Raw genomic sequence first — 17,472 nt, forward strand, 5'->3', positions numbered from 1 at the left:
ATAAACTACTGTAATTTTCATTTTTAGTTTTTAAAATAAGTCAATGAATTTTTTGGTTCCTTTAGGGCATTGAAAACATAAAAAATGAAATTGAAGATTCAAATGAACCTTTGATAGATCCTGTATATGGACATGGCAGGTAATTAACTGAAATCTGTTCTCTCCCTACATGGACTTAAGTTTTTAGAAACTTGACTTAAAGATAATCTGAGTCAGATACTTCAGTCAGTGTTGACAGCGTAAAGCATGTGGATTTGAGTAGTCTGTGCTTTATGCATTGCTTGCTTTATGTACGAAATGATAATTTCCACTTCACATTTATGTATGCATTGCACTTACCGTGGCACATATTTTCTTTAAAGATGACAGCGGGTGGTATTTTAACAAATTCTGCTTTATGTTCCACTTAATTTTTTAATGAATGCAATTTACTTATTTTGACTTAGCAATAAGTATATCCTTACCTATTTGTAAATGCTTTCCTGCTTGAGGGCAATATTTTTTCCCTGAAACCACCCCCCCCCCCAAGCTCTTTACAGTTCTACTAAAATCAGTAAAACTGATAGTTAACCCCACTCTGTTACATAAGTCCTTCTCTTTAGATCTTTATGCCTCAGATGTTAAAATTGAATTGACCATCAAACAAAAAATAATAATTACATATATATTTATAGATGATTATAAATATTAAGCAAGTTATTAGTCTAAGTAATCTTTTTTCCATCCATTTAAACGTGATATCTTAAAGTTGTTAAATTTAGATGAATATGTAGAACAATAGATACCATTGTGATGATACACTCAGTGATACATTTTGAAAGCTGTTGTTCAGTTGAGTGTACAAATAAAAATGGAAGGTATTTCCTAACTTTGTTTCTTAACCAACATAATGTAGAAGTCATTACTTTATGCTTTACCACAGGGATCATTTGATGTGAAAACTAGTTTATTCATGTTTTAATTACTTTTAAATTTTTATTAATAGCCAAAGTTTAATTAACCTCCTACTGACGGGACATGCTGTTTCTAATGTGTGGGATGGTGATAGAGAATGCTCAGGAATGAGTAAGTATATTTTTTGCTGTGTTTACTCTTTGATGAGGACTATTTCCTTAGAGTATGGTTGAGTGTTACTCATCTACTTAATGGCTCTGTGCTACTTAGAGGTTAACATAAGTGCTTTAATATAGAAGAATCCTTCCCTGTTTTCAAGGCACTGTCACTTAAAGAGTGTGGAATGGAGTTTGGAGGCAGACAAACTTGGATTCAAATTCCAAGTGTAAGACTTTGGTCAAGTTACTTCTCCCACCTTTAGTTTTCGCTAGTATAAAATTGGGATTGTAGAACTAACTTCTTTAGAAGGTATAGATCTCTTTTTATCTGTAAATCTAGTACATATTTATCCAGTGGTATCTGTAAATCTCAGACCCTATTGCATTTTCTTAAAATTGAGAATTACAAGTAATGCAATTTGAAATATTTGGTGAGTCTAGTGGTTTTTTCCTATATTACATTAAGTGTGTATAATTTCCTTTGAAATGCTGGGCAGATTTAATGTTATCTGAGAATTTTAAACTACCACCTCCTCCACCACACCTCCATTTCTGTCTCAGTTATTTCTTTGCTGTAGTTTCGTGCGTTCCCAGGGACCTTGAAGTGAAACACATTATTGGCCAGTTCATCCACTTAAGAGCCGATATATAGTTACGAATAAAATTCCCTTCAGCTTATTAGCGGGTCAGTCTAAATTCAGGTATTTACTCATTCAACTTATATTAACTATATGTATCTCTTTTTGGAGTATGTAAAGCATAGGATGGGAAGCTTCTGTAGTTTCTACAGTTCACAAAGAAATTTATTTCTTCTATAATGAGATGAAACTGTCACCAGATAGGAGAAGCAAATATTATGATTGAGTTGCTGCTTTTTACTCCCATTTAAATTAGGGAATCTTGATCTTAAATTTGAATTTTTCTCAAATTTTAGAAATAGGTATAGTTAATTAAAGAAACAGGAAAGGATATAATATTAAGGGGGGGAAAGGTGAGTAAAAATTATAGAATTTCAGGTTTAAAAGCACCATAGCACAATCCAGCCCTTCATTTATTTAAGAAGTGTAATAACTATCTTCCCTCCGTACATTAGATAAAATAGGCAAATTATTCACTCGTGTTTAGGTTAGAATGAGAACCTAGTTTTGCTGATTTCTGGCAAAGGACAAAAAACTCAACGGCCAAAAAAACTACACAAGTTTCCTTGCTCTGTTTTTGTAAGTGAGCCCATTCTATTCTTGAACCTTCCTCTGATTCAAAGCTGTGAAGGCATTTCATCCTGCCAGTTAAAGGTATGTCATTCTTTCTTCAGTAATATGCGCTCACCCACACGGCTTCTGCACAACCTCTCCTTTTCCTTCCCCCTACCGTTTCTGGGGCCTGAAGTATCTTAGATCAGCTCAGAGGCTCAGGGAAGGAATGGCTGGTTCCTGTTGAACTTAGGTTGGGGTATGTCATCCCACCTGTCCCTGTCTTGGCTACTCCTCCTGAGTCTACAGCTCATAAGTCTTTCCACCTGGACTTTGGTGCATTGCTCTGGCTCTTGATAGTAGTTACCATGGTCCTCCTTTCTCTTCATTCTGCAAATTCTCCTAAGACTCTCCTACTGTCAAAACCAGGCTATTCTGTCTCCCTAGGCTTTTCCTCACCTACCCTCCCGTAGGCTTTTTTTCTTGCCGTGAATTTGTTACTTTCCCCATAGAGTATTAGTCACTTATCCAAGTTTTGGTTCTTGATGTGTACAAATTCATTCTTTTCTGTTGCTTGAAATATTAGCTTTGAAAGCTATTGTCTCGCTGTGAATTTTTTTTCAGTATAGTTTAACTATCAAAACTAAGCAATGACTTTATTTTTTTTTTTTTTTAAAGATTTTATTTATTTATTTGAGAGAGAGAGAATGAGAGATAGAAAGCACGAGAGGGAAGAGGGTCAGAGGGAGAAGCAGACTCCCTGCTGAGCAGGAAGCCCGATGTGGGACTCGATCCCGGGACTCCAGGATCATGACCTGAGCTGAAGGCAGTCGTTTAACCAACTGAACCACCCAGGCGCCCCTAAGCAATGACTTTAAAGTACTTATCTTGGAAAAGAAAATAGGCAGGGCATATTTCTTTCATTTTCCCTTAATTGTTAGGAATGTTGAAGTTGAATTTGTTTTCAGTCACCAGACTTAAAAATCTGTACATTATTCGGCATTTATTGGATGTTTTTCTGATCTAACAACATGGGAGGAGGTTGTGATACATGTAATATACAAAGAAAAAGTATAATTAAAGAGTTACTAGTCGTAAAATCCTTAAGCAAGCCACTTCTCCTAGCTTCAATTTACTTAGTTATAAAATCTGGAGGTTTAATGCCTTCCTCAAAGGGATGTTATGAAGATTAAGATCATATTTCTAAAATGCCTCAACTGGCCCATGGGGAGAACTTAACTTTCCCTCAGAAGCACACACACAGTTTGGGGAATTAAGAACGTGCACACAAATAACTATAATGCAATGTGAAATGAAGCATGTTGAAACAAAGTATTACAGACGAAGGAGAAAACTTCTACTATGATTATGTTGGGGTAAACAGAAATACTTTAAGTAGGAGTTAACATTTTAATGGGGCAAGATGGAATGAGCGAGAGGGCATTTTGAGAAAAATAGCAGGTTGTGTTTAGGAGCTGGAAACAGATCAGACTAGCACCCTGGTTCTTAATCCTGACTACATCTGACCACTGGGGAGCTTAAAAATAGGTCCATGCTCTGGCCTCAGCCGAGAGTAAATAAATTAGAATCCCTAAGTGGTAGAGCCTGGGCATAATAATTTTAAAATTATCCCAAGATGATTCTGATGTGCAGGCAGGTTTGAGGACCCGCAGATGAAAGCACTGGATCTGTGAAGGAGACTAGTAAGAGGAAGGATCATAAACGTGGGGCTGAGTAAGAACTCAGAGGATCTTGAATACTAAGCAGTTTACATTTTAGTTGGCAAGCATTAGGAAGATAGTCACTGAAGGCATTTGGAATAGAAGAAAAAAGACAGCAACTAGTATTTATGTACTTTGTGTAACCAGTATGTTTTTAGATATGTGTCTTAACTTTGATAGATAAAAAGGCGAGCCTCAAGATGATTGAGTAATTTGCCCCGCGTCAAACAGCAGAGGCATAAACTGCTTTGGACCACACCCAAAGCCTGTGCTCATTCCACCATAGCACGTTCTCCCACTGTACCATTCTGTCTCTGTCGGAGAGACTACAGGAAGGTAGAAGTTACAGAATTCAGCTGATGAGATGCATGAGAGGAAAGTACAAATAACTAGTAGGTTTTCCGATAAAGCTTATTGAATAAATGAACACGTGAAGAAACATGGCAAACGGACTTGAAGTTGCTGTGGCTGTTTTGGTGGCGGAAGAAACCGTCTTTGTCCTCAAGTATTTCATTTTCTTTGAAGAGCAGGTACAGCTAATGATGATGGTCAGGAGTACTCATTGTACAGCAGTGGTGAACATTTATTTAACAGTGCTAAGCACTGCTCTTAGTGTCTAATTACTGTATTTTCCCCCCATTTACTCACTTCATTCTTAGAACTACTCTGTGAAGATCATAGAGTAGAGGAAACTAAGGCACAGAGTGTTTAAATATCTTGCTTCATTTCACACAGCTTAATAAATAGAGCTGAGGTTTGAACAACCATAGTCTGATTCCATGTAACAAGCATACTTAATCATTACGATAGGCTGCCTCTTATACTACATTTCACAGAATCGAGTGCAATAATAAATATATAGGATGATGTGGAAAACGTTTATCTTACTAAATTTCATACCGTGAGAGGTAGTTAGTTGCCTCATTTATGGAGAGATACTGATTTTGAGAATTTAATCCAAAGATCTTTGTCCATGAAACAGAGTCAGTGAATGAGCCATGCTGTATTTCTCATTCAAGGAGAATGAGGACTAAAATAATTTAGCAATTTGCAGGGTCTTTGCGTCACAAGAACAATTGAGGTAGAAACCAGATCATAGGGAGTAAATATTTCAGCCATGTAAGCAAGGAAATTTTACTGGTGAAAGAGGGAAAGGGGAATTGATTGCCCAGGTGAAGAGATGGTGTGTGTAGTTTTTGTTTTTGATTTTTTTAAGATTTTATTTATTTGACAGAGACAGACACAGTGAGAGAGGGAACACAAGCCGGGGGAGTGGGAGAGGGAAAAGCAGGCTTCCCGCTGAGCAGGGAGCCCGATGCGGGGCTCGATCCCAGGACTCCAAGATCATGACCTGAGCCGAAGGCAGACGCCCAATGACTGAGCCACCCAGGCGCCCTGTAGTTTTTGTTTCAAGGGATAGAAATCACTTAAATTGTTTGTTGGCCTGATGTTTATAGCAGCAATGTCCACAATAGCCAAACTGTGGAAAGAGCCAAGATGTCCATCGACAGATGAATGGATAAAGAAGATATGGTATATATACACAATGGAATATTATGCAGCCATCAAAAGGAATGAAATCTTGCCATTTGCAACGACGTGGATGGAACTGGAGTGTTATGCTGAGCAAAATAAGTCAATCAGAGAAAGACATGTATCATATGACCTCACTGATAGGAGGAATTCTTAATCTCAGGAAACAAACTGAGGGTTGTTGGAGTGGGGGTGGGGTGGGAGGGATGGGGTGGCTGGGTGATAGACTTTGGGGAGGCTATGTGCTATGGTGAGCGCTGTGAATTGTGCAAGATTGTTGAATCACAGATCTGTACCTCTGAAACATAATTATATGTTAAAAAAAAAGATAGCAGGAGGGGAAGAATGAAGGGGGGGAAATCGGAGGGGGAGACGGACCATGAGAGATGATGGACTCTGAAAAACAAACTGAGGGTTCTAAAGGGGAAGGGGGGTGGGAGATGGGTTAGCCTGGTGATGGGTATTAAAGAGGGCGCGTTCTGCATGGAGCACTGGGTGTTATACGCAAATAATGAATCATGGAACACTACATCAAAAACTAAGGATGTAATGTATGGTGATTAACATAACATAATAAAAAATAAAAATAAAAAATTGTTTGTTGGCCAAGGGAAGGGAGCCACCTTTAATCAAAGTCAATGGGGTCAGGAGTAACAGTAACCTTGGAAAGATGCACAGTTCTTCTAAAATAGGAAGAAAGAATGTGCTGAGAAAAGAAAAAGACATTTGAAGTGTGAAAGATTTAAATAGGGAGAATTTTTGAGATTTTGAAGTCTTCTGAGAATGAATGGACAGAGGTAAAGTTGGAGGCATAAAAGGAAAGAGTTTGAGTCCACTGCTTTAAGAAGGGATAAAAAAATGGATCATGGGAGAGATTTTTAAAAGTGCAGTCAGCAGTAAGAGGTAGAGATGAGTTTACATAGAGTGATGTAGACTGGATCCAACTGGTAAAGCTTATAGTTAGGCTTTTTCCTGGCAGTAAGCATCTATCTGGCAGTTGGAGAGAAAATGAATATTATATATGTATCTAGGAAAGTCCAAGAAGGAAATAGGGCATTTTTCTTGCCTTTAACTATAAAGGCAATATATGATCTGTCATATATTTATATATATATGTGTATATATATATATATATAACATACAATAAACATATTTTTCCTAGTTTGTCTTCTGCCTTTAGTTTGCTTATGGTGAACATGTATATTGTTACCATTTTTGACTGTATAAACAAAAACTGCAGAGAACATTTTTGTGTATAAATTTTTACATATTCAAGTATTCCTATAGGATAGATTTCTAAAAGTAGAATGTGTGATAAAAATTTAGGCATCTGTTAATTTTTGTTACTAATAGGTTTATCAAGATAGAATTCACATACCACACGTGATACTATTTAAAATGTACAATTCCATGGTATGTATGTATGTATTTATTTCAGTTCCGTGGTTTTTAATTCTTAGAGTTAGGTAATCATCACCAGATCAATATTAGAACATTTTTTTTGTGCCCATTTGCAGTCACTCCTCATAATCACCTGCCCGTCAGCTCCTAGCAACAATTAATGTTTTCTGTCTCCATAGATTTGCCACAACTGGGGATTTCTTATAAATAGTTCTATAAATAGAATCATGTAACATCTGGTCTTCTGTGACTGACTTCTTTTACTTGGAATGTTTTCAAGGTTCATCCATGTTTTAGCATATACCAGCACTATACTCCTTTTTATTGGTGAATAATATTCCATTGTGTAGAGAGACCATATTTTATGTATTCATTAGTCAATTGATGGGCATTCAGCTTGTTTCCACTTGGCCGTCCTGAATAATGTGGTTAGGAATATTTATGTAAGTTTTTGTGAGGATATATGGTTTAATTTCTCTTTGGTATCTATGAATGAAAATCCTGAGTCATATGATAACTCATATATTTAATCTTTGAAGAACATTCGTAAAACTGATAGATAAAGCCAGATTACCTTCTAAAGTCTGCTTTACCAACTGCTAATGTATCAACTTGGCTTTTAATGATGTAGGGGGCTTCCTGTTTTTCTGGATCCTGGCCAACACTCAGAACCGTCCATCTTTATTATGTCATTTTACTGATAATTCACATTTCTGTTTCCTCCTGAGCCTGTGCTTGATCATCTTTTTTGTGTGTTTGTCAGCTTTTAGTATTTCCTCTTCTGGGAATTGCTTCTTTCTAGCTTTTTGCATTTTGAAGGGAAAGATTATTGTCTTACTCGCAATTGCTAGGAACTCTTTATAAATTCTTTCTTTTTGTTTTAAAAATGTGTTGCAAATGTTTTCCCTCAGCCTTTTCTGTCCCTTAACTTTGTTAATGGTATCTTTTATTCTACCCAAGGTTTTCATTTTTATAAAGATAAATCATTTCATCTTTTCTGTCATGGCTTCTGTTTTTTTTCTTGTTGTATTTCTCCCACCACAATATTAAACTAATAGTTCCTAGTATTCTCTTCAAATGATTTTGTAGGCCTTTTTTTAATGTTTAATTCTTTAATCCATTTGGATTATTTATTTGTGAGTTGTATGAGATAGAGACCTACTTTTTTACTTTTTCCCAAAGAATTGCCTAATATCCTAACTTGTCATTTCTCCACCTGACACACCCACTTGATCAAATAACAGATTTTCCCATATGTATGAAACATTCTTTGTTTCTCTTCTATTCCACTAATCTATTTGTGAGTTCTTTGCCAAAACTACCTTATTGCCTAGTTTTATGTTCTTTGATATTTGTCAGCACGTTTCCTACTATTATTATAATAATAATATAATAATGTACAATTATTATAGCCATTTTTACATTATCTAGTCCAATTGAACTTCTTTCAGCTTTTTAAGTTGCAGTTTTAAGAAATTTGTGAGAATTTGAATGAGTTATGTTAAATTTGTAGATTATTTGAAAGAAGTGCCATCTTTACAGTAGTAAGTCTTCCCATTTAGATTGGGCTTTTTTTGTACCTTTTAATGAAAGTACATAGTGTTGATCATATAGGTTCTATAGTTCCTGAATCCATGTACTTTATTCTACCTCAACTGTTAAAACTATCTTTTGCTTCTGCGATAGAGTACACATAAACTTGCAGTAGAACTCGTCACTTAATTTCATTTTTGCCCACCCTCTAGTCTTTCATAGTGGCTAGTGGGATATTTTAAAAACTAAGTCAGATCATGACAGTTTCTCACTTAAAACCATTCAGTGACTGGCTTCCCCATGCACTTCGACTCTTTACGAAGGCTCTCAAAGCCTTTTGTGGTTTGGCCCCGGTCTACCTGCCATCTGTCTTTATTTTGTACTAATGCATGTCTTTTGAACTGAGATTTTCTTTGCTTTGTTTGCCTGTAGATCAGTTTTTCAATGGTCTCTTTCCTACCTTCAAGGCATTCTGTTGTATTTGTGCACTGTGTTATTGTATGTATTGTACATTTATTGTTTATGTTTATTTGATTATTTGAATGTTTTCTTCATTTTATGAGATTGAGAGAGTCAGCTCTTATCAATCAGAAACCCAGAGCTTGCTTGCTTTTTCCTTTTTAATAGAAATCGTTATCACAGTCCATCCAGGCTGCAATTAAATAGCTTATTGAACGTTGATGAACTTAGGATACTAAGAGAATCTAAACTGAAAATTAAGATCATTTTGAAATTTTAGTATTTTTAAGTAATATGAATTGCAATTTAGTGGCTAGTTGGTATACAAATTTGAAGTGTTTGGTTTATCAAAATTTGAGAAAGGGGCAGAAGTGCTTATTTTCTCTGTATTTTATTACTATAAAAATTAGCTGGAGCTAAGTTGCCAGATATAATACAGACTCCAAGTTAAATTTATTTGCAGATAAATCATTTTTAGTAAAAGTATGTGCCATTCAACGTTTGGAATATAGTTTTACTAAAAAAATTACTTGTTTTTTTAATCAGAAGTTTAAATTTAACTGGACATCTTGTGTTTTTATTTGCTAAATTGGGCAACCCTAGCTATATGTCAACACTGTAGCAACCTGACTTCTTAGGAATATAACAACCAGTAAATGGGTTTGAAAAGCTTTTCACTTTCAAAAATAGATTCATAGGTTCATAGATCAGATTGTGTGTATTTATGCAATTTATCTATCAGTGAGATAGCCAAATCTTTCTTAGTATCTTACTGCTTTTTAGTTTAGCTGTTCTAACATTCTTGCATATAAGTCCATTCTTTTTAAATTTTTCTAACTACAGATTTTTTACCTTACTCAAGGACCCTGTATAATTTCATTCTAGCTTATTTTTCAACCATCAGAAACCTATGCTTGAAAAAAATTATGCCACTTGCTTTTATTTCTTTGTTTGTGCTACACCTTTTGCCAAAGACCTATACCCCTCCCCGTCTGTGCCTCTGCAGTCCTTCACTGCCTACTTCACATGCCATCCCTCCAGGGATAGCTTCCTGATTCTCATGGCCGAAAGCGATCTATCCTTACCTCTGCGCATTTTGTTTTCATGGCACTTAACACATTCTACTTTGATACCTACTGTTGGGGGGGGAGTTTTTTTAAACGTAGTAAGAACATTTAGCCTGAGATCTACCCTCATAATGATTTTTTTTTAAAGTTAAGATACAGAATTAACTGTAAGCACAAAGTTGTACAGTGCATATCTAGAACTTACCTTACATAACTGCAACTTTATCTGTTGGATAGCAACTCCCCATTTCCTCCTCCTTCCATCTCCTGGCAGCCATCATTCTGCTCCACTTCTTTGAATTTGACTATTTCAAATACCTCATCTAAGTGGAATCGTGCAGTATTTCTCCTTTTCTGACTTGTATATTTCACTTAGCATTGTATCCTGAAAGTTCATTCTCTGTTGCCACGTATGATAGGATTTCCTTCTTTTTTAAGCCTGAGTAATATTCCATCATCTGTATGTACCACAATTTCCTTATCCATCCATCCGTTGCTGGACTTTTAGGTTGTTTCAACATCTTAGCTGCTGTAAATACTGCTGCACTGAACATGAGAGTGCAGATATCTCTTTGAGATTCTGATTTCAATTCTTTTGGATTGAATACCCAGAAGTGGAATGGCTCTGTCACAGTAGATGTATTTTTAACTTTTTGAGGAACCTCCATACTAATTTCCATAGTTGGCTATACCATTTTACATTCCCACCAACAGTGTACAAGGGTTCCAATTTCTACAGATCCTCACCAACAACTTATGATTTGTTTTGACTTTCTTTTCGATAATGGCCATTCTAACAGGTGTGAGGTGATACCTCTGTTGGGTTTTAATTTGCAACTCTTATGATTAGTGATGTTGAGCATCTTTTCATGTATTGTTGGCCATTTATATGTATTCTTTGGAGAAATGTCTCTTCATGTTCTTTGCCCAATTTTTAATTGGATTATTTGGGTTTTTGCAGCTGAGTTTTAAGAGTTCCTTATATATTTTGGTTGTTAACCCCTTATCAGATATATGGTTTGCAGAAAGGATCTTGTCTTCATCTTTGTAGTCCCCATGGTAGCTTTGTATTCCTGCACTATGCAGCACTGTTTTTTTTTTGTTGTTTCTGTTGTTTTTTTTTTCTTTTTTTGTTTTTTCAATACTTGGCACTCAGGGTATGTTTCTTAAATAAATGCAATGCAGTTATCTGGTTTCCAAGTCAGCATCAAATTTAAAAGGCCCAAGTGGGCCTTCCGTAGATGCACTGACAGCAGTGAGAAGTGACAGTTGAAGTGGAAGAGAAGAAGAAAGAGAGGCAAACTGAGGAATGTAAAACTTTGCATGTGTATAACAGTCTCACTGACTGAAGCAGATAGGGTTGATAGGGACTCAACGTGATTAATCTTAAATGCAAGGCTAAGAAAACAAAGTTAGAAAATTCTAAAATATAATGACACAATTATTAGGGTTTTCTGCAAATATCTTAATAAGTCTTGAAGTCAATTTACAAGTCTTACATAAGTAAATTCTGTAAATTGTGATATGTGAGATTGGTATATCCTCACTACATTTACAACTTCATAAACTAATAAATACTCTTAAGACGCACATTAGCTACTAAAGATAAAAATTTTAAATATATATTTTGTTTAAAGAAATAATTTTTAAATATTACCATTTAAACTACATGCCTAAATATGTGCTTACTGACCCAATCTGAATAATTCATTACCCAAGAATTATGAACAGCTAGTTTGCTAGAGTTGGTAGCATGATATTATTATAAATATACCGTTTCAGGTATTTGTTTCAAATTCCGAGGAAATAGATGTTGTAGTATCTAATCATAACACTAGGTGGTGGTATCTGATTTTAGAAATTAAAGTGTGGAAATGTTTCTCAACATACGTATTCTTTGAACTGGAAAACATTTAGTGCTTAAACCTCAGAAGGAAGAGGAAGGAAAAATTAGGTAATGGAGTACCATTTTTACCTATTAGGGTTGTTCACCCGCACTCCCTTTTTTTCCTTTGAATGCTATAAACCAATGATTACCATGTTGTTTGGTTTCATGCTCTTGACACTTTGTTTTGTTTTGGGTTTTGGCTTTTTGTGGGGGTTTTTTTTGTGGGTTTGTTTTTCTTTAATTTTTTTTTTTTGCTCTTGACATTTTTAAAAATGATGGAAGATCTTGGGTCACCTGGATGGCTCAGTCAGTTAAGCATCTGACTCTTGATTTTGGCTTAGGTCATGAGATCAAGCCCCATCAGGCTCCACACTGGGCATGGAGCCTCCTTAAGATTCTCTCTCTCCTTCTGCCCTTCCCCTCCAGGCATGTCTCTCTCTAAAAAAATTTAAAAAATAAATGATTCAAAATCCCAAAGAGCTTTTGCTTATATGAGTTATAACCAAATAATGTTCAGTATTTTTCTTCTTAAAAATTAAGACTGAGAAATTTAAAAAGATGTATTAACTTATTTTAAAATAACAATAATACACCCATTACTTGTTAATATAAATATTTATAATAAGTAACTTTTCTAAAATGAGAAGAAAATTAGTAAGAAGAGTGACATTGTTTGTAAACCCCTTCAATGTCTAGGTTAAGGTTATTAGTGGACATATCTGTTTATAGATTCAATCTTTTGAGGTAGAACAAACATCATTTGGCCTCTGGAAAACTTCACTTTACACTCTTGAAAGCTTAAGAGAAAAAAGCAATTAATGTTTTTCTAATGGAAATCATTTTGATTTCATGTAGTCTCTAAAAGGGTCTTGTGGACCCCTAAGAATCCTAAAACACAATTTGAGAACTATTGTTATACCTCCCAAGTACCTGTAAGAAGCTAGTGAAAAAATACAAACTATATATATAATTACATACACGTTCTGTTAATTTTGGACTTGCAAATCCAGAAGGTTCAACAACCAGTTCTTAGCTTATACTGTTGTATAAGGATACATAGTATGACTAAGAGTTGATGATATTACATTAATTAGAAAAATAAAATATCTTAATAGAAAAATGGACAAAACATGACCAGATGGTAAAAAGGAAACAAAGTTATAAATACATTGTATTTACAGTGGGCATAATTTTTAACCAGAAAAAAAATGCTTTTTAGAAATATATATGGACCCAAATTACTATTATAGTTGCATTTAATGTATGTTAGCTGAAAGCTATAGTCTGTAAAAGATTTGATTAGCATTATAATTACATCTCTGTTGTGGAATAGTCTGTTCTTCATTTTCTGAGCTTTGTCTGTTCTTTATTATCCACATGCCTGACCTCAATTCTCGTCTTTATGCTGATTCCCAAAGCTCTGTATCCAACCCTGACCTCTCTTCTGTGTTCCTGAGCCTTACTTCCAGTTGTGAATCCATCTCTAGCAGAAGTCCTGAAGTTTTCTCCATCCCAGCTTGTCTAAAACCAAAGTCATGTTCTCTCTCCATACCACTTCAGGACTTCTTAATTTCCTTTACTTAACTTCCTTTTAGTTAATCACCATTTATCAGGTTCCCCAGGCTAGAAACCTTCAAAGAAAGGTTTGACATATTCAAACATTAAATACATAACTTTTCATACTTTGTTGTTTCCTCCGCCTTGAATTTTCTTCATACTCTCTTCTTCGTGACCTGCAAAATTCCTACATATGCTTAAAGATTCAACTCAAATGTTGTCCCATTTGTTTTTTTCTTTTTTGAAGATTTATTTAGGGATGCCCGGGTAGCTCAGTGGGTTATGCATCTGCCTTCGGCTCAGGGCATGATCCCAGGGTCCTAGGGTCAGGCTCTCTGCTCCGTGGGGAGCCTGCTTCTCTGTCTCCCTCTGTGATCCCCCCCCTTGCTCTCTCTCAAGTAAATAAAATCGTTATTAAAAATAGATTTACTTATTCATTTGAGAGAGAGCTGGAGGGGACGGGGGGAGAGAGAATCCTCAGACTCCCCCGTGGAGCGCAGAGCCTTATGTGGGGCTCAGTCCCGCAACCCATGAGATCATGACCTGAGCCGAAATTAAGAGTTGGACGCTCAGCCTACTGAGCCACCCAGGCGCCCCTCACAAAAGTTTTAACTTTTGTCTTTTCCATCTGAAAAATGATTTCACACTTAAAAAAACAAATTCCAATATACACCTTCCCTAATATAGTAAGCAAATGTTCTTTTATCACAGGATAAAGTGTATATGGGGCACCTGGGTGGCTCCATTGGTTAAGGGTCGGTCTCTTGGTTTCAGCTCAGGTTGTGATCTCAGGGTCATGGAATCAGCCCAGGTACCCCCGCCCCACCCCGCATCGGACTCTGTGATCAGCATGCAGCCTGCTTGAGATCCTCTCCCTCTCCCTCTGCCCCTACCCCCACCCCCTCACAGGCCTGCTCACTCTTGCTCTCTCTCAAATAAATAATTAAATCTTTAAAATATATATATATACACACACACAGTGTATATGTATATGTAAACAGAAAAAAGACGCATTTTTTTCTTGTCTGTCTTGATAAACTTAGTCTTTGTAAGGCCAGACACCTTGTTCCGTTTGTCTTTATTTCCCGAATCTTAAGCACACTGTGTTTGTTTATAGGAGAAATGGATGGTATCAAATACCCGTGTTTTAAGTATTGTGCAAGTAGGTTCACTGCTATACAGTGATAAATTTTACAAATAAAGATTAGCATATTCATTTGTTTAAGTCAGAGTCAATTCAAGTTGGCTGTTTTGCCTGGATATTATTAAGTATCTCTTCTTTATTTTGTCAGCATTCCTTGGGTTTCAGAGGGGACAGTGTCTTCATTTTAAAAGTTAAAGTTGAATATAAGGTTTTATAAATATAAATACATTTAATGTACATCTGAAGCATCACATCACCCACCACAAACATGATCTAATGGTATTTTATAATAAGTAGTAATATACTGATAATTTGGTGGGAATGCTTAACAATAAATATGTGCTAGGTTTTAAAGTGTACTTTTGGGGAAAAGTAAAAATTCTGGGGTAAAATGTATATATGTATACATCTATATTTACGTTAAGTAGTTTTCAGATTTATGTATGTTAATGAAGTACAAACTTTTTTTTTGTAGAACTTCTTGGTATACATGAACAAGCAGCTGTAGGATTCTTAACATTAATGGAAGCTTTAAGATACTGTAAGGTAAGTTGATTTTTACGGTATTTTTCAGTGTTTTTATTCACACCTCCACTGTTGTGGACAATTTTTTCTCCTATGATGACGTAGCTTACTGCTTTTACTATGTACTTCTCAGTTCTTTCCTGATCTCCTTTCCTAAACTGACAGGCATATTAAGGGTAGAATTAAGTTGGCTGATTATGCCAAGTTTCCTATTTGTGAGGTTTATTCCTTTTTGAGGGTAGAGGGCAGAGCCCAGTAAAAAACAGTTTATAAAAATAGACACACCATTATTGAAAATAAATTATTTTTTGGTGAACCAGGGGAAAAGGATGTATTGTTTCTTCCTCATAACAGTATACTTCACGGAAACAACTGGTAATACTTATCAGGCAAAGAAAAAAAATTTGCTAGATGCCTGAAGTTTTAACTTTTGTCTTTTCCATCTGAAAAATGATTTCACACTTAAAAAAGCAAATTCCAAGCATTTCACAGCATTAAATTCTTTAGCACATGGGCTAAGGTTAGGAACTGCCATGAACTTCTCATCTATTGTTAAATATTTCATTGTTTTCCTGCATCAACTGAAATAACTATTGGATGTTCCAAATAGTTTTAAACGGGGTTCAAATCATTAATGATTTACACTTAATGAGATGGCCTGATTTTGGAGGAAGGAAGAAGTAGATCTAATTTTCTTTTCCATTTTAGAATGGTGGGTCCCTAGCAGTGGTTCTGGGGATATGGTGATTTAGTAAAATAACAGTGTCTTGCCCTCTTTCTTTCTGTCTGTCTGTCTTTTAACTGGAAGTGTTCCTCTTTCCTGACAACACTTGGAGTGATATGGGTATGATAATCAAATAGGTTTCATCCTGCCCTTATCCATTAGTAGGGATCGTATTGTATCACAGTAGTAACTCTTTTATTTTCGGTGACTTTAATTTACAAGCTAAAGCTATTCTGAAGTAGCGTGGCAACCAGAGCATCAGGCTGCATCCCGTTCTCCCAAGAAACACACACAAACATTCATCGATCCTGAAAGTGTGTGCATGCCTGGGTGCACGTGCGCACACGTACAAATGATGACTACATAGAAGTGATGACTGTGTTAATTAACTTGATTGTGGTGATCTTTTCACAGTGTATACATATACAAAAACATTAAGTTGCACACTTTTAATAATATATACAGTGTTCATATGTCAAAGATATTGTAATAAAGCTGTTTTTTATAAAGCGTGTGTGTGTTTTGCAGGAGGATCGGGTGTGGAGATGATGCACTGTGACATCTTCACCGTCTGGCCTGTAACGCCCTGATCTAGACCCTGTCTGTCCCTCTTCAGTTGCTTTGCCCTCTCCACTGCTGTGCTCTGGCTCTGCTGGGTTCCTGCCAGATTCTCAGACGCACCCAAGCCCTTTCCTGCCTGATAAGATTTCATTCATACTTGCTGTCATTTCTGCCTGGAATACTCCAGCTTGTAAATGGACGGCTCCTCTCCCTTTCAGGTCCTACTTAAAGTGGTGCCTCAGAGACCTTTTCCTCAGCCATTCCTTCAGTGACTCTTTTTCACAATGTCTTAAGAATAATCACTCTACAATGATCTTTTCTCTTTACTTATTTTTTTAATCTTGAATTTGCTTTTTAATTGTCATCCCCAGTGGATTATAGACTCTCTGAAGCCAGTGACATTGTCTGTCTGGGTACATATACAGTGTTCAGTAAACATTTGTTGAATGAATGAATGGCCAATTTCACCAGAATTGTAAGCTATTCTAAATCATGTTTTTGCTTTTCTTTAGCTGTTAGGTAGAACAGGGGAATGCCTGTTTTCCCTCTTAGATCTTAGTGGGAAAACAGTAGTGGCTGTGTATTCTCCTATTCCATATTGCTCTAGTGTTCTAGCAGTAACTGGTAGTTTATAAGAATTAAAGATTCTTTTAATGGCCAGACACAACACAGTGGTACTCAGATAGATGAAAGGCAGAACTCTCCGTTACTTTCACTTCCAAACAAGGGAGGGCTACCAGACAGGGCCACCGAGGGGATTATACCTGCGGACAGGGCAACGGTGAGGCGTGACCATAGGGGGCGGCTTTGGTATGGGTGTTGGGATGGAGTTAGGTAGGTTTCATGGGCTCCCTGTGGATTAGATAATTTCAGTGAGTTCTAAGGTTCAGGGGTGAATCTCCTTGTCTGACACCTGGCTCCAGGGCGCTTAGGGCCATACATAGAGGCCTGGAGTGTGGGAGACCTGGAAGGGAAGTGGTTGGGGTGGTGTGATACAGCTTTTTTGGAAAAACTATGTTACACTGGTGTGTTCGTCTGTATGTAACTGTAGATGTCCCTCTGAAAACCTGTATACATTTACTTTTCACTGAACATTTAGAGAATAACATTAAGGAAA

General features: G+C 36.3%; 1 protein-coding gene across 3 annotated transcripts in view; it reads left to right on the top strand.

Annotated features, from left to right (window-relative positions):
* MINDY3 (MINDY lysine 48 deubiquitinase 3) overlaps window positions 1-17,472 on the top strand; it is an 86,535-nt gene that overhangs the window by 24,839 nt on the left and 44,224 nt on the right. For all 3 annotated transcript variants that reach the window (XM_028114152.2, XM_028114151.1, XM_028114153.1), the window contains exons 7-9: window positions 66-139; window positions 986-1,065; window positions 15,021-15,091. In XM_028114152.2, the coding sequence (XP_027969953.1) occupies window positions 66-139; window positions 986-1,065; window positions 15,021-15,091 (225 nt within the window). The remainder of the gene's footprint in view (window positions 1-65; window positions 140-985; window positions 1,066-15,020; window positions 15,092-17,472) is intronic.

The sequence above is a fragment of the Eumetopias jubatus genome, unplaced genomic scaffold, assembly GCF_037043125.1.
Source record: "Eumetopias jubatus isolate StellerSeaLion01/CBP00866 unplaced genomic scaffold, mEumJub1_p1.0 scaffold_8, whole genome shotgun sequence".
In the NCBI taxonomy this organism is placed as follows: Eukaryota; Metazoa; Chordata; class Mammalia; order Carnivora; family Otariidae; genus Eumetopias; species Eumetopias jubatus.